The sequence below is a fragment of the Pristiophorus japonicus genome, chromosome 17 (assembly GCF_044704955.1).
Source record: "Pristiophorus japonicus isolate sPriJap1 chromosome 17, sPriJap1.hap1, whole genome shotgun sequence".
Taxonomy (NCBI): Eukaryota; Metazoa; Chordata; class Chondrichthyes; family Pristiophoridae; genus Pristiophorus; species Pristiophorus japonicus.
Window position 1 is genome coordinate 11167787 of NC_091993.1, and position 16466 is coordinate 11184252.

The window sequence follows — 16466 nt, forward strand, 5'->3', positions numbered from 1 at the left end:
ATGTGGATAAATGTGAGGTTATCCACTTTGGTGGCAAAAACACGAGGGCAGAATATTATCTGAATGGCGGCAGATTAGGAAAAGGGGAGGTGCAACGAGACCTGGGTGTCATGGTACATCAGTCATTGAAAGTTGGCATGCAGGTACAACAGGCGGTGAAGAAGGCAAATTGCATGTTGGCCTTCATAGCTAGGGCATTTGAGTATAGGAGCAAGGAGGACTTACTGCAATTGTACAGGGCCTTGTGAGGCCTAACCTGGAATATTGTGTTCAGTTTTGGTCTCCTAATCTGAGGAAGGACGTTCTTGCTATTGAGGGAGTGCAGTGAAGATTCACCAGACTGATTCCCGGGATGGCAGGACTGATATATGAGAGACTGGATCGACGGGGCCTGTATTCACTGGAGTTTAGAAGAATGAGAAGGGATCTCATAGAAACGTATAAAATACTGATGTGACTGGACAGGTTAGATGCAGGAAGAATGTTCCCGATGTTGGGGAAGTCCAGAACCAGGGGACACAGTCTAAGGATAAGGGGTAAGCCATTTAGGACTGAGATGAGGAGAAACTTCTTCACTCAGAGAGTTGTTAACCTATGGAATTCCCTACCGCAGAGAGTTGTTGATGCCAGTTCGTTGGATATATTCAAGAGGGAGTTAGATATGGCCCTTACAGCTGAAGGGATCAAGGGGTATGGAGAGAAAGCAGGAAAGGGGTACTGAGGTGAGTGATCAGCCTTGATCTTATTGAATGGTGGTGCAGGCTTGAAGGGCCGAAAGGCCTACTCCTGCACCTATTTTCTATGTTTCTGTGTTTCTATCAATAGTAATTAACACAGAAGAATAATTTGAAATATACCATATTAAATGTGCAAGAAGTCGCAGTGTTGCTGAATATTATTTAAAACATGATAACAACAACTTTTATTTATATAGCGCCTTTAACGTAGTAAAACGTCCCAAGGTGCTTCACAGCAGTGTTATAAGACAAAACAGATAAATTTGACACCGAGCCACAAAAGAAGAAATTAAGGTAGGTGACCAAAAGCATGGTTAAAGAGGTCGGTTTTAAGCAGCGTCTTAAAGGAGGAAAGAGAGATAGAGAGGCGGAGAGGTTTAGGGAGGGAGTTCCAGAACCTGTGGCCCAAACAACTGAAAGCACGGCCACCGATGATTATTACTGATTACTTCTATCAATAGTAAATAACACAGAAGAATAATTTGAAATATACCATATTAGATGTGCAAGAAGTTACAGTATTGGTGGATATTATTCAAAACATGATAACAGAAAATTAGATATGCATTATATATTATCATTGAAATACTTTGTTTAAACTTAAATGTGAATGTTTCAACTTATACGTTTTGTGGACACTTAATTGTTAGTGGCATCTATACAAGTAGTTGGATACAGGTGGACTGACATCAAATCATCATACATAGGATATACGGCACAGAAACAGGCCATTCGGTCCAACCAGTCCATGCCGGCGTTTATGCTCCACTAGAGCCTCCTCCCATCCTTCCTCATCTAACTCTATCAGCATAACCCTCTATTCCCTTCTCCCTCATGTGCTTATCTAGCCTGCCCTTAAATGCATCTGTGCTATTCGCCTCAACCATTCCCTGTGGTAGCGAGTTCCACATTCTCACCACTCTCTGGGTAAAGAAGTTTCTCCTGAATTCGCTATTTGATTTCTTGGTAGGTTCTGTTTACTGTTTCTCTTCATGCTAAAAAAACTTTTTCTCTTTTTTCTATCCCTATGGCTCAGTCCCGAGCTCCCAGTTCTCTTCCCACAATATGTTGGTTCCATCTCCATCCTCCAGTTCTATCCCCCTGATCTGCTGGCTTTCTCTCCCCATTTCCCAGCTCCCGGGGTATATGTAGTGGGCTGCCTCAGGGCTCGGATCTGGGACCACTGCTATCGCTAATTTACATAAGTTCTTAGGAGTCCGAAGCTCAATGCAAAGTGGCCAAGTTTGCAGACGACGCCAAACTAAGAAGTTTGGAAATTATAGAATGAGTTGGACAAACTAGAGTTTAGAAGAATGAGAGGGGATCTCATTGAAACATATAAAATTCTGACTGGATTGGATAGACTGGATGCGGGGAGGATGTTTCCCCTGGGCTGGGAAGTCTAGAACAAGGGGTCACAGTCTCAGGATACGGGGTAGGAAATTTAGGACCGAGATGAGGAGAAATGTTTTCACTCAGAGGGTGGTGAACCTGTGGAATTCTATACCACAGAAGACTGTGGAGTCCAAGTCACTGAATATATTTGAAAGGGAGATAGATAGATTTTGAGAAAAAAAATACATCAAGGGATATGGGGAAAAAGCGGGAATATGGTGTTGAGACAGAGGATCAACCATGATCATATTGAATGGTGGTGCAGACTCGAAGGGCCAAATAGCCTACTACTGCTCCTATTTTCTAAGTTTCTATGTAAGTGGGCAGAACGATGGCAGATTAAATTTAACTCAGACAAGTGCTGCACATAGGAAGAGAAACTAGGTGACACATATACTCCAGGACTAGTGTGAAATGTCTAAGGATGAAGCTGAAAGAGATCCAAGAGTCTTAATAGATTCAACACTAACATGTCCAACCACTGCAGAGCAGCAATCATCAAAACCAATTAGAATGATGAACCAAATAGACAAAACAATAGAATACATGTCAGAAGAAGTAGTGATCAAACTATGTAATGTTCTGGTCAACTCCCACCTTGAATTCTGCATCCAGTTCTGGTCACCAAGATTTAAGGGGGACATTCAGCTGCTGGAGGCAGTGCAGAGAAAGAGCCACAAGGTGATCCTCAGTTTCAGAGGTCTGAGTTATAAAGAAAGACTGGAATGACCTGGGCTTTTCAACCTCAACTGGAGGTGTTTGAGAGGTGCTCTTATAGAGCTATGTAAGATTGTTAAGGAAATAGATAAAGTAAACTCAGAATATTACCTTAAAGTGTGACAGTAGAGCAAGGGTCACAGATGCAAACTAGTGAAAGGTGATTTTAGGGCTAATGTCAGAAAATTCTTCACACAGAGTGATCAATGTGTGGAATAAAGCCCCAGATAGAGTGATGGAGGTGAAAACCCTGGAAGCCGTTAAGAAACAATTGAATGCTGCAATGGTGGGACTTTAGCATTTCTCTGGATGGAGGAATTAAGATGGGCTGAATGGCCTTCCTCATTTGTAATTATCTTGCAGGATCAGTAGGCCTTTGCTTAGCTAACCGCACACATACATGTAAGCCGTCAATGCTGTGATGTCACCACATCTGCTACACATTGAATGGGACGAGTTCAAACATTATCTATTTCACGCCTGACTAAAAATAATGATGACTGATCACAGACTTTTTAACAAACCAAAACCTTTATTAGCTGTAGGATGAATTGTCAAAATGTTCAGTTCTATTTCTGGGTATACACTTATAATCAAATATTTCTGCAAGTTTTTCTACGCTTACATTTTTCCACTTTTATTTTAACATGATAAAAGTTAAAATATTGAGCAGTTAATGGGTTTTCATATATTTCAATAAAAGTGATTAATAATATTTTGTTGAGGGGTAGGATCCAGTGTGGTAATTTAATCATACTTGCCCACGGGGACTGAACGAGGGGCAGGAGTTGGAGAGCTAAATACTGAGAGATATTCAGCTGCACAGTTGCCACAAGTGCAGTCATTCCACTTTAGTCTATGCGTTAGGGGAGGGGCAATGAGTGGGGCTCCCACTATAAAGTTCTGGTTCAGACAGGTAAATAGTGAAGAGTAAGATGCCGGTCACTACATTCAGGAGTCTTGTCTTCTTGTAATATGCCGTGTTTGGTTAATGGGAAGGAGTTTTTGATCAGGCATCAGAGAATGGATCCCCAGATGCAGACGCTGTTTATTCTGGCCCAGTCACAGCTGACACAACACGGCTGATATTCTGTTTCTAAAACATCAGCAGATTTTTAGTCAAATTATTTTCACATCATTTTAACACTCCGATACCAAGTGTATCTTGTTTCTTTAATGAAAAACAGTATAGAAAATATCTTTATATCTTCATAGTACATAATTGTATATACATGATTTCAAAACTGCAATACAGTTAACAAGAAGAAATTTGCAGTCATTCAATCAGTGTATAAAAATGCAAGGATTTATACATTATTGCTTTTTTTGTGACATCAACCACAGGTGACTTAAAACAGAGAAACTGAAAGACAGCAGGAATGGTGAAAGTTTATCAAATTAATGCTCAGATTTCATATGAATGGAGTAAAAAGTATGAAATGAAATATAATAATAAAAAAGGATTAGCTTTTATCACTGTAATTATAATATAACAACATATTTTAAACATACATAAGCCTTGAAATGACTTTGTGATATTAACGGATGAATGCTTAATGAATTTGTAAGGAATTCCTCTGCCTATTATTTTAGTAGAAGTGTTAACCTGTTTATTTTAAAAGGATTAAAGTCTATGTTAAAATACTGGACAGAGCAATGTCCTCTGACCATGTTAATTGTTAGTCTGCTAATATCACCAATAGTAATTTCTAGACTAAATAGTTAGAGCTGATCATGTTTCTATTTACTTTGGTATCATTCCAATTCATATCATACATTCTTTGATTTTATAGCCAACAGATCCTCTCATTTCAGATTTTGAGGCTGATTAAAGAGATTTTGTCTCTCTGATATGTGCTGCAGATTGCCTCTTGTTGTGCCTTCACCTGTGTTGTAATAGGAAGGGTTTACAATACTTGTACTAAAACCACTAAATAGTGGCCAAAATATTCCGAGCGTTTAAACTGATGCCTAATGTCTGGTGCAGTGTTGGGTGACTGTGTTGCAGCGCGTTGCCTAGGTTACATCACTCAATGGCTTTGAGCTTCCCAATGCTGCCAAGGCCCCAGTGTTAATCCCTGCATTGATAACACTCAAAAGTTAATGGTGTAACATGTAGCCACCAACTTGACAATATCCCAGGCAAAAAAAACATCGAAAGAGGACATGGCACATTTATAAGGGCACTGCCTTGATAAAAACATCGTTTCGCAAATCTTGTTTCCTTTGGCAAGGGAGGAGAGCAGGAAGAGCAGTGTGCTGTTTTCCCCAGAGTGTCGTTAGTAGCCAAGTGACGTGAGGAGGTTATTCATTGCAATTTACCCACCTGCCTTTTTGGAAATAAAAACAAATTTGCATGAAATCAGTATCCCCATGAAATATGGGTCTGGTTTTGTTCGGGTAATCTTTGCTGGGGAGGCGTAGAGGCCCTCTTTGGTGGGGGGGGGGGGAGACCCATAAATAGAAGATAGTCACTAATAAATTCAATCGGGAATTCAGGAGAAACGTCTTTATCCAGAGAGTGGTGAGAATGTGGAGCTCGCTGACACAAAGAGTAGTTGAGGCGACTAACATAAATGCATTTAAGGGGAAGCTAGATAAACAGGAGGGAGAAAAGAATATATTGATGGGTTAGATGAAGTAGGGTGGGAGGAGGCTGGTGTGGAGCATAAACACCTCCATGGATCTGTTGGGCTGTTTCTGTGCTGTAAATAGTACTTAAAGTCTATTTTAAAACATGGCTGTCGATATAGGTAATCCGATCAATTGCATTGCAAGACTGGCCTTTAAAACCTCAAACCGGACTCACGGGGTCACACAGGCATCCCTGGCATCTACCGCTGCTAAGGTCAAAAATGAGGAAAATGCATCATATGCTGGATCCGCCCCCAAAACCCCTGGGATTTCAGACAGGGCTGAAAAGGAGTAGAACCCTGGCGGATCCGGGATCGCCCCCCCCCAAATTCTGGCTCCACGGTATCACGCCCTCCCTGGCTCCAGGAACTCCGAGGCCCCCTTGTCCTTACTGGCAAAGGATCGACAGTTGCGTGTTAAAATTGCACTAGCGGCAAAAGAAAGACTTGCATATATATAGCGCCTTTCACAACCACCGCACGTCTCGGAGCGCTTCACAGCCAATTAAGTACTTTTGGAGTATAGTCACTGCTGTAATGTGGGAAACGCGACAGCCAACTTGCGCACAGCAAGCTCCCACAAACAACAATGTGACCAGATAATCAGTTTTTTTCGTTATGTTGATGTCGGTGCATAAAGATGTATATTTTAAAAGTTGAATTCCCAGCCTCAACTTGCTGCTGCGGCAGACTCTGGGCTCTCTGCACTCTTAGTGCTGGCAGTGGCTGTGGGAAATGACCGGTGCTCTGCCAACAAACCATACAGCAGATACCTAAATATTTAGATTTGGGTTACCAATGGAACTACCACCCACCCAGACAACATTCCAGATCATGTCATCCGCTTGCATAATTTTGATTTATTTCCTTCCCCTTCGAAGAAAGTGCGGGGGCCTGGGCTCGTGTTTCCGCTGTGACACTTTTAAACAAGAGGAGGGGACACAGATGTCAGTTTGGCCTCGTCCTTCAATTTTTTTCCCGCCTCCACTTACCTCCGCTCCACGCTGCCCACAGATAGCCCACCCGGGATCAGAAGACAGGTTGAATTTTAACCAGAAGCACTTGGGCTCTGTGGCAATTCTCGAATTGTTAGTCACGACAGAGAAATGAAGAATTCGTCTATCAGGTCCAGTGACACCATTGAGTTTCCACGGCAGATCAAGTCTCCACAGTTTACAGGTTACACAAGGCTAAAAGCGATTTCAAAGGGGCACCGTAATGATTGCACTCGGGGGATTTTGCTGAGATTATTGTATTTTCTTCAAATACACAGTATTTGTGGTACATATACATTCACTAGTATATATATTTTTTTACATTTTATAAGATAAAGCTTCAACCATATGCTGCACAACCACTGTCGTGCATGTTTGTCCTGCTGCTAAGTGAGAGGATTCACTGTGTCCATGTACAAAGTGTCAGTCTCGCAACACTCTTAAGAATTCTTCTGTTGAATTCTGACGGTCACAGTTTTGATTTCAGTGTATTCCTTTAGCCCGTATTCTCCCCTGGAGAAAAAAAACACACATTCACATGACACAACTGATTAAGGAAACACATTGTTGTCGCTATTAGGGGAATCAAGGGATATGGAGATCAGGCGGGAAAGTGGAATTGAGGTCGGTGATCAGTCATGATCATATTGAATGGCGGAGCAGGCTCGATGGGCTGTAGGGCCTACACCTGCTCCTAGTTCTTAAGTTCTTATCAGAAAATATGCTTTTTTAAAAGAAAGACTTGCATTTATATAGCGCCTTTAACGACCATTGGCCATCCCAAAGCGCTTTACAGCCAATGAAGCACTTTTTGAATTTAGTCATTTTTTTAATATAGGAAACGCGGCCACCAATTTGCACACAGCAAGCTTCCAGCAATGTGATCATGACCAGATAATCTGTTTTGAGGGATTGAGGGATAAATATTGGTCAGGGCACCAGGGATAACTTTCCCTGCTCTGCTTCGAAATAGTGCCAGGGAATCTTTTATGTCCACTTGAGGGCGCAGACGCGGCTTAGGTTTAATGTCTCATCCGAAAGACGGCACCTCCGACAGTGCAGCACTCCCTCAGCACTGCACTGGGAATGTCAGACTAGATTTTTGTGCTCAAGTCTCTGGAGTGGGACTTGAATCCACAACCTTCTGACTCAGAGGAGAGTGTGATACCCACTGAGCCATTTGTAAATTGTTTTTCATAGTGTTTAATTTTTATGTTTAACCAGAAGATGTGTCTACGGAGCTACAACAGCACACTTAAATTTGGTGAGATACGTAATGTTCTGAAACCTGAGCCTATAAAACTACTTACATTTCTCTACCATTGCCAGACATTTTAAATCCTCCAAAGGGACTCTGGACATTTAAGGCATTGTAACAATTAATCCTGCAATAAAGGAAGAATGAATTTAATTTGAATTCAATTACTGCTTAAAGAAATCTTTTCAACAATGAAGTCCACAAGCACAAATGTTGGGTAAAAGCGTATGGATGATTTGTAACAGTATTCACAGGAGGGTTTAACACATGACACATGACACATGACAATGAATTTAATTGTTACAGACAAGTGAAATCTGGAAATCTGTCAACTAGAAAGAGGGGGACACACTACCTAATAAGACCAAACAGAGTAAGCCCAAACAAGTCAGAATGAATAGCAATTCAAAACTTAAATGATCACATTTTAGTGCTCTTTCAATATCTTATTGAAAAGTTGTCCTATTTCAGTAATTACATTTGAGCAAACGATTCAGTTCTTGGAGTAATTCCTGCTGCCCGGAATTCCTTGGTGCTGAGCCAGGATTTCTAAATGAAGAGTCAATTTGGAGCATACTTTTAGCGAGTTTGAGATTTGATGTTATCGGTCCAACAAAACATGCTGCTAAAGTAACTTTATGTATATAAAACGCACGTATATGCACACACAATCGTCTCTAAGTATTTTAGTGAGTGACTGATTTTTAAGGGGCACCATCTTCACGTAAATGTGGTTCACAAGCTTTTCTTTGTTTACAAGTGCGTGATGTGACGACATGAATTGCATTAAAATCGATTGTCATATCACTTACAGGCGATGGAGTCACAATAAAAATGATACGTGAGCCAATACAGACCCAAATACAGCGATTGCATCAATATACATATATGTACAAATTTAGTAACTGTGGAAAAAACACAAATGTAAATATATTTGACCCAGGACGAACACAAACAATATGTTGGACAAAAAACACTTTTCAGTCCAAACCCAACTGCTTTTCAAATGACTAATTTTTAAAACTGTCAATCGCCTAATTAAGTGGAGGTCTCCGCATTTGTGGGTGTGCGTGGGAGTGAGGCAATGTGTTTTTGTGTGCAAGTTAAAGCATTTAGATATACATTTATTTGCAGTCCTGGCAGAAAATTTTGCACTCTTAAAAAAAGTAGATTCAAATTGACTCCCACTTTTAACATTTTGGGATAGAAATTGCATGGCGCCCCGTCTGGGGTGATAACTTTTGCGGAGTGCAAAAGTATCGCCGGGCGCTACACAATTGAATCCGACGCAAACTTCCTATTTAGCAATCCAGGTGGGAAGTGGAGTACTAAATCAAGTGCTAATACTTCCCTTGGAGCACTGAACAAAGCAAGAGGGGCCGTAGCGACAGAGCGTGGCACAATGTCCCGTGCAGCGCTGCCGGAATCATAGGCTCCTTCCCTCCCTTAAAGGGAAGGGCCATTGCTGAGGGCGTTGCAAGGTAAAGATTCACCTGGTCGGAGACGGCACCTGTGATCCACGATGATCAGCCCCCCGCATTCTAACAGAGTGCAGGGCTGACCAATCGCGGTTTTGGAAAAGTTCAAAAAACCAGCACAGAGGGACGAAAATTTTGTTTTGGCCTACCTGACCAGCAATGCCTTTAATCACCACTCCCCAAGTGGCTGGTGGAGCTCACAACACCTCCTGCAGCTGCCGTTGTTGACGCATGGGGGCGGAAGTGAATTTAGAATCTGGTGTTGTAACGGGGGGCTGCGCACTGGATAACGTCACAGTCTCCGGGGCATAGGGGATCAAGGCGGTAAAGTTTACTGCCAGCGCTAACCTACAAGTAGGCATCGGTACTTTCGCCGTGCCTGGTTGGAAAGCCGTTAGTGCCCCATTTTTGCACCCCCCCCCCCCGGAGGTGCTACTGGGAGGTGCAAAGGAGGCCAATTTCTCCCCCTTTATCTCTAACAGCCATTGTGCACCTCATTAATTGCAGTTTCCCCATTTCTGCCCTATTAGGGCTGGGCAAGAGACAAACCAAGGTCTGTCATGCACGCATCTTCTATCAAACTTTCTCTTTTCATCTCTTGAATGTAGTCACTCATGATCAGCAGACTTCCAGTACCTCCCTCAACTAGCCATTCCTTTTGAGTGAACGTAGATATTGTGAGGTAAATTGATCCTCATTGCACATAGTCTCTGGGCCGATTTCAGGAGGAAAATTCCTGTCCCTCATGGGTGCATGAAATATGTCTGACTCCATATTGGGTCGGCTAATAGTCAGACGTCAATAAACAGACGTTAGGCCCCTTGAGCATGTTAGCGAGGAGCCTGACTTCTGTTTAGGGACCGTTCCATATGATTCCTGCAATGCTCAGTTATTATGGATCATAATGCAGCCTTATCAGTGGGACCGTTGGGGTCCACCACCAAGTCTTTTTAACCGCACCTTGATTTGGAATCGGGGAAGAGGGGGAGAGGGTGGGACTGTTCCTCCCGGCTCAACAGCATTCCTGCAGGCCACTGCCAACCTGTAACCCCCTCCCCCCCCCCCCCACCCACCCACTCATTTCACCTCCCCCCAGGGAGTTGCCTCCGGAGACAGGATAGGCACCAGCAGCTGACTGCAATCATTAAGGTGAGGCCCAAGGACCAATTTCGGGAGATCGTTAGGCCCGCCGTGCAGTCACGCCACCCGTCTGGCGGTCGGGCGCTAACCGAGTTCTATCCCGTCGAGCGCGGCAGGCGATCTGACCAAAGCGAAGGAGCTGAGTAATAGCACAGCCACATCCAATCCTGTCCATACTCATGGTCACTTTCTGCCAATGGAAAACGATCAAAAGCGGAAACCTTGGTTGAATTCCCTTCCCCGCCCCCATTTCAGGGCTACTCAGCCAATTGCAGTTCCCCCACCAGTGCCCCGTCTGAGATCAACTAACTCTGCAGATTGGTGATTGAACCTGGTTTTTATGCCTCATTACCATATAAAACACTGCATTGGCCACTCAGTCACCGGGGAGCCCCACACACATTGGCAGATTTCATTTCCCCACAGACAGAGGCCCAAGATACCATCTGACATTTCAACAACACCGAAGAGCAAAATGGCTTGGAAATCGCCAAAAAAAAATCCCTCATTGTACAAAAAAATCTCTATTGTGAGCCCCAACTCATGAGAGGACATCGTTTGTTTATAATATTACATATCTCAGAGTTTGCTAATCCTGAATAAAACAAAAGATAGAATCCAAGATGTTCAATATTCCTGTGGGATCAGAGACCGACTTTAGATCTGCTTTGTTTCAATAAACATTCTCTCCTCCCAGAAGGTCGACTGAAACAACAGAATGAGCTCACAAAACCAGTCCCTGTGAAGCAGGCTGGAAACCATCTGAGGCAGGAGGCTGAGCCCTTCCTCGTGCCAGCAACAGCCCAGGCAGCAGGCTGCAGAGCGAGATGGGTTGGCAAGTTTCAGATGCAGTGAGTGACGTAGAAACACACCAACTGAATTGGACAGCTTGAATACATTGTTCGGTATCTATTCCCCACACTCAGTATCAGGAGATAACTTGATATGCTGCCAGAATAAACAATGTGATAGAAAAATAGGAGCAGACTTGAGGAGGACAGAGACAGACTGCTGAAATGGGCAGATACATGGTAAATGAAATTTAATGCAGAGAAGTGTGAAGCGATGCTTTTTGGAAGGAAGAATGAACAGACAATGGCTGGAAAATTGCGGTCGAAGGCTTCTGACCGGAATTTTTTTAACAAAATTACCAGGAGAAACGTAGACTTGCGCTCTGAGGTCTCGTTGCGCAGTCCAGCAGACAGGCCCATGTCTTCCAGGAGTGTACATGTATCCTGGAATCACATGGGCCTGGACCACCAATCACAAGATAGTATTCTCATTCATAGTAATGGGAACTGGGAGCTCCGAGCTCCCATTACTATCAATGAGATTACCCCTAAAATCAAATAAAACACCGACACTTCACTTGTTTTAAATTAATAGAAATTGCATTAAGTTAAATGTTTTCGAGAGAAAAAAATTTAAATAAAAAGAAAAGTGTTAAAAGTAAAATTACCTTCATTAGACAGGGTGTTTAATATAAAAATAACATTTAATTGTTCTATGTTGTAAAACTCTTACGCTGGTAAAAGTAGGCTATACACCTGCTTTTACCAGGCGTAAGAATTTGAAGGACATTTGCCGGGCAGGAGTTGGACAAATAGCCCAAATCTCCGCCCGCGAATGTCCTTCTCCCGGGGATGCATGCGATCTGTCAAAATCGCAAAAGCTGTGTCTCGGCGCATGCGCATTGCGTGCCAAGAACCGGCATTTGCGAGGCCTCTCTGGGTGCATGCGCACATCATACACACCCGCAGAGGCCGCAATTGTTGGGCCATTATAAACTAAATGGTACAATTTTAAAAGGGGGTGCAGGAACAGAGAGACCTGGGAATTCACATACACAAATCTTTGAACATGGCAGGATAAGCTGATAAGGTTGTTAAAAAAGCAGACGGGATCCTTGGCTTTATAAATGGAGACATAGAGTACAAAAGCAAGGAAGTTATGCTAATCCTTTATAAAACACTGGTTAGGCCTCAGCTGGTATATAGTGTCCAATTCTGGGCACCACATTTTAGGAACAATGTCAAGGAAGTGGAGAGAATACAAGATTCATTAGAAGGGATAAAGGACGTCAGTTATATGGAGAGTCTAGAGAAGTTAGAATTATTTTCCTTAGAGCAGAAATGGGTAAGGGGAGATTTAATAGCGCCATTCAAAATTATAAAGGGTTTCGATGGAGTAGGTAGGGGTAAACTGTTTCCACTGGCAGAAGGGCCGGTAACCAGAGGACCCAGATTTAAGATAATTGGCAAAACAACCAGGGGGTAGTTGAGAATGTTTTACGCAGCGAGTTGTTATGATCTGGAACGCGCTGCCTCAAAGGGTGGTGGAGGCAGATTCAATAGTAACTTTCAAAAAGGAATTGGATAAATACTTGAAACGGAAACATTTGCAGGGCTATGGGAAAGGAGTAGGGGAGTCGGATTAATTGGATAGCTCTTTCAAAGGGACGGCACAGGCTAGATGGGTCGAATGGTCTGTTTCTGTGCTCTATGGTTCTATGACATTGGTAATGCTACTTTTGGAGAAAGTTACTTCTCTTTGCTTTCAAAGGTAAATACAATGTTGCAATTGTTATCGATTCATTGATTACTTGGTGTCTATAGACGTCTGTAGTAAACCCACAACACGTGAATATATGTGGAAGTGTTAATGTGTTAGAATTATACATTTTTCAAGACTCCACTCCTAACATAGAACCATGTCCGATGGGAGCACAGCTCAGAGAACAATCTTCCTTCCGGTCCATGTTCCTGTTGAACGAGACTCTATGCCATGGGCAGAGCCTTGAAGTTTTATCCCTTTTTATCCTATTTGGTCAGTTGAGTGTCTGATGCCACCACATTTGAGAGTCTCCAAACCAAACTACTGAGGAATCCGCATAAGTCGAGTTCAGCTGGACTGATATTGATTTAGTTTTGAAACCAAGGTTTATTTTCCTCTAATGATAAATCAGGCAAGTGCTGGAATCCTGGTCAGTCCTGTCTCAACATCATATCATTGTGATCTGTTTGTAAAAGGTGTTCTTTCTTACCAGACTGTCCCAGCCTGCATTGCAGCAGAAACCGTTAATGCTTTATCGATATCCTTGGTGAACACTGCAGCTACCAGGCCAAACTGAGAATTATTGGCCCTTTCCACTACCTCTTCCATAGTTTTAAACTTAATAATTGGTTGAACGGGGCCAAAAATCTGAAATAAATGGATAAAAGCGCTCAGAGTTAAGAGAAAAGTTGGCAGCAATATAGCATTCCAAAGAGTTTCATTGAATGGTAAAATCTAACTACTTCATACTGGAAGTAATTGGAGGTTGAGAGCCCTGTACCTCTTCCTTCGCTATCCGCATGTCATCGGTGACATTTGAAAATACGGTTGGTTCAATGAAGAATCCTTTTTTTCCCAAGGACTTGCCACCACATTCAAGCTTAGCTCCTTCAGCTATGCCACTTAATACAAGTTCAAGGACTTTATCACATTGCAGTTTGTCAATCTGAAAACAAATGAAATCCATTGTAGCAGGGATCCAACACCACAAACATTCCACGTAGCACTGTACCACAACAAACCCAATCTTATAATGTACAGCAACAAAAATGTTATATCGTAGTAAAAAACACAACCTTATAATCATACTGTAAAAAACAAACCTTATACTGGACTTCAAAAAGCCCAACGGTATACTGTACCACCAAAAACATAACCTTATACTGTACCAAAACAAATCAACCTTATATCGTACTTAAAATAACTATCATATCATACCGTTAAAAAGAACAACTTTATACCATACTGTAACAAAAACCTTTTCAAGTACAGCAAAAAGCACTAACATCTAAAATCATTCGACCTCTGGAATTAGATGCTAATACCTGTACAGTTTACTAAAATTAATCTTAACTGCTTCCGTCAGATGTATATTAATGTGTCTGATGATGCAGCGTGAACACTGTTTTTTGATTGTCTCCAACACACAGGCCTAAGAAACTAAGATACAGCATGGTACAAAATCTACTCCATATAAAAGTGGATGAATGTTGACATAACCACGTTTTTGTTTGTTTGGCTTGAGAAATTCTTACTTGTGGGCCCTGCTCGGTGGCAGGATCAAAAGGGTTTCCTACTGTTCTCCTCTGTGCCCGTTCCGTACTCTTCCTGACAAACTCCTCGTAGATCGGCTCCTCGACGTAAATCCGCGATCCCGCGGTGCAGCACTGGCCTTGGTTGAAGAACACTCCCTGATGAGCCTGTTCCACAGCATAATCCACTGCGAGAATAAGCCGACAACACAACACATGAGAGGCTAGACATTACCTCTTCGGTATCAGCAAATGCCCGTCACTGAGTGGGCGGTCAATTTCAAAATATCAGAAGTTTCCCATCAAATGTTTACAAAAAATGATGCACATTTCTAATGTAAATATTATAAAGAATGAGAAAAAACATGTTTAAGCACAGTGCAGCTTTTTATTTACAGCACCAACACCTGTGGCCCTGGTAAATACCTGGGTTGGTACCAAAATACTACTACAATCCCCAAAGAATTATAGGATCCGAGATGTCTTCACTGTCTCATCGCCGAGAGCATGCAGACACCAAGCGCAGGCAGCGGAAGGAGTGTGCGGCAAACCAGTCCCACCCACACTTTCCCTCAACGGCTGTCTGTCCCACCTGTGACAGAGACTGTAATTCCCATATTGGACTGCTCAGTCACCTAAGAACTCACTTTTAGAGTGGAAGCAAGTCTTCCTCGATTTCGAGGGACTGCCTATGATGATGATGTTAGAGACAAATCAGATTTAAATGCCTGTCTGCAGGAAATCATGCAATTCTTCCGTTATAAATTCTCCTCAGGCAGTAAATAAATTCATCGAGTCAATTGTTTTTGAGTTTACTCTGCTTTCACACACTTGCCACCGGACATCCTTTTCCAGCCAGGAAGGTGACGGGCAAGAGTTGGAGTGGGCCATGGTGGGCAATGTCACCTTGTTCATCGCCTCTCTCGCTGTCACATGTCGTTCTAATAAGTGTGCGACAGCAGAGAATTCGCAAACCTCACTCGGCAAATCCTCAAACGACAGAGAAATATAACGCGTGCCTCGGCGTTACTCTCTGCACGTGTCGGATCTCTGTGAGTGCAAAGTACAACTTTGGAGGGGGCGTAAAACAGACGGTTGTGGATCAATGGTATAGTGGGTGGGCAATCGTTACCATCCATTTTACACTCCACCAAAATTGAAAGTTCTGTCCAGTTTGTGTGTGTGTACACACGCTTATGTGAGCGTGTGTGTGCTTAATTGTGCATGTGTACATGTGTGTGTGACCTTGCTATGTACGATAATTAACATTTTCAGTTAAACCTACAATCGGCATCTGCAAAAATAATGTTCGGGCTCTTTCCTCCCAGCTCTAGTGTTACTCTCTTCAGATTACTCTTCCCAGCTGCTTCCTGGATTTGTTTTCCAACCTAATGGTAAATACAGAAAGTAAACCTTAATATATATATCAATCTCAGAACAGTCTCGGACTGAAGTCCAAATAAGAAAGAGTGATAGTTCATAGATCAGTGGAAAGTTGCCTTTTAAATACTGTTCAGAAACATTCCCCCAGTTAGCCCTAAAACAGATTCTGCAAAGTAAACGCAGCACAGTCGAGGGGCATGTTTTCGGAGCAGCCCACATTGTTGTAACATATCATGAGTGTGACGGACTTGTGAGAGCGTGGATATCATCCACACTGTGGCTACAGCATTCATATGTCTTATTCTGTGGGTAATCAGTCTTAAATGCTTTTCCTATTTAAAATAAATCAGGGGATGAAGGCGAGTACACTGACGGCAAATCGGAAACCCTGCCGTGTGAATGATGGGGTTTGTAGTTAATGCAGCTGTTAACTGGGAGAATTGGGCGGGTGGGATTTGATCCTCGTTTTACTTTTATTTACTTTGACGCTGTCCCTGCATCCAGCTAGCTGCTGATATGAAAGTAATAGCATGCTTCATGCAGGCCTTTTGGATTCGTTCAGATGGGGAGCAGATTTCTTTACCAGCTGAGCTGCAGAATGACATTGGACTTTGCCAGCAAGAGGAGACTAGATATACAGAGCCC

At 42.6% G+C, this 16466-nt stretch overlaps 1 protein-coding gene across 1 annotated transcript in view; it reads right to left on the reverse strand.

The window, feature by feature from the left end:
- Positions 1–4257: 4257 nt before the first annotated feature.
- LOC139227539 (retinal dehydrogenase 2) overlaps positions 4258–16466 on the reverse strand; it is a 90818-nt gene continuing 78609 nt past the window's right edge. The window contains exons 8-13 of the mRNA XM_070858360.1: positions 15724–15826; positions 14442–14626; positions 13688–13852; positions 13397–13554; positions 7788–7862; positions 4258–6990 (exon numbers count right to left, since the gene is read on the reverse strand). Coding sequence (XP_070714461.1) covers positions 6918–6990; positions 7788–7862; positions 13397–13554; positions 13688–13852; positions 14442–14626; positions 15724–15826 — 759 coding nt within the window. The 3' untranslated portion in view covers positions 4258–6917. The remainder of the gene's footprint in view (positions 6991–7787; positions 7863–13396; positions 13555–13687; positions 13853–14441; positions 14627–15723; positions 15827–16466) is intronic.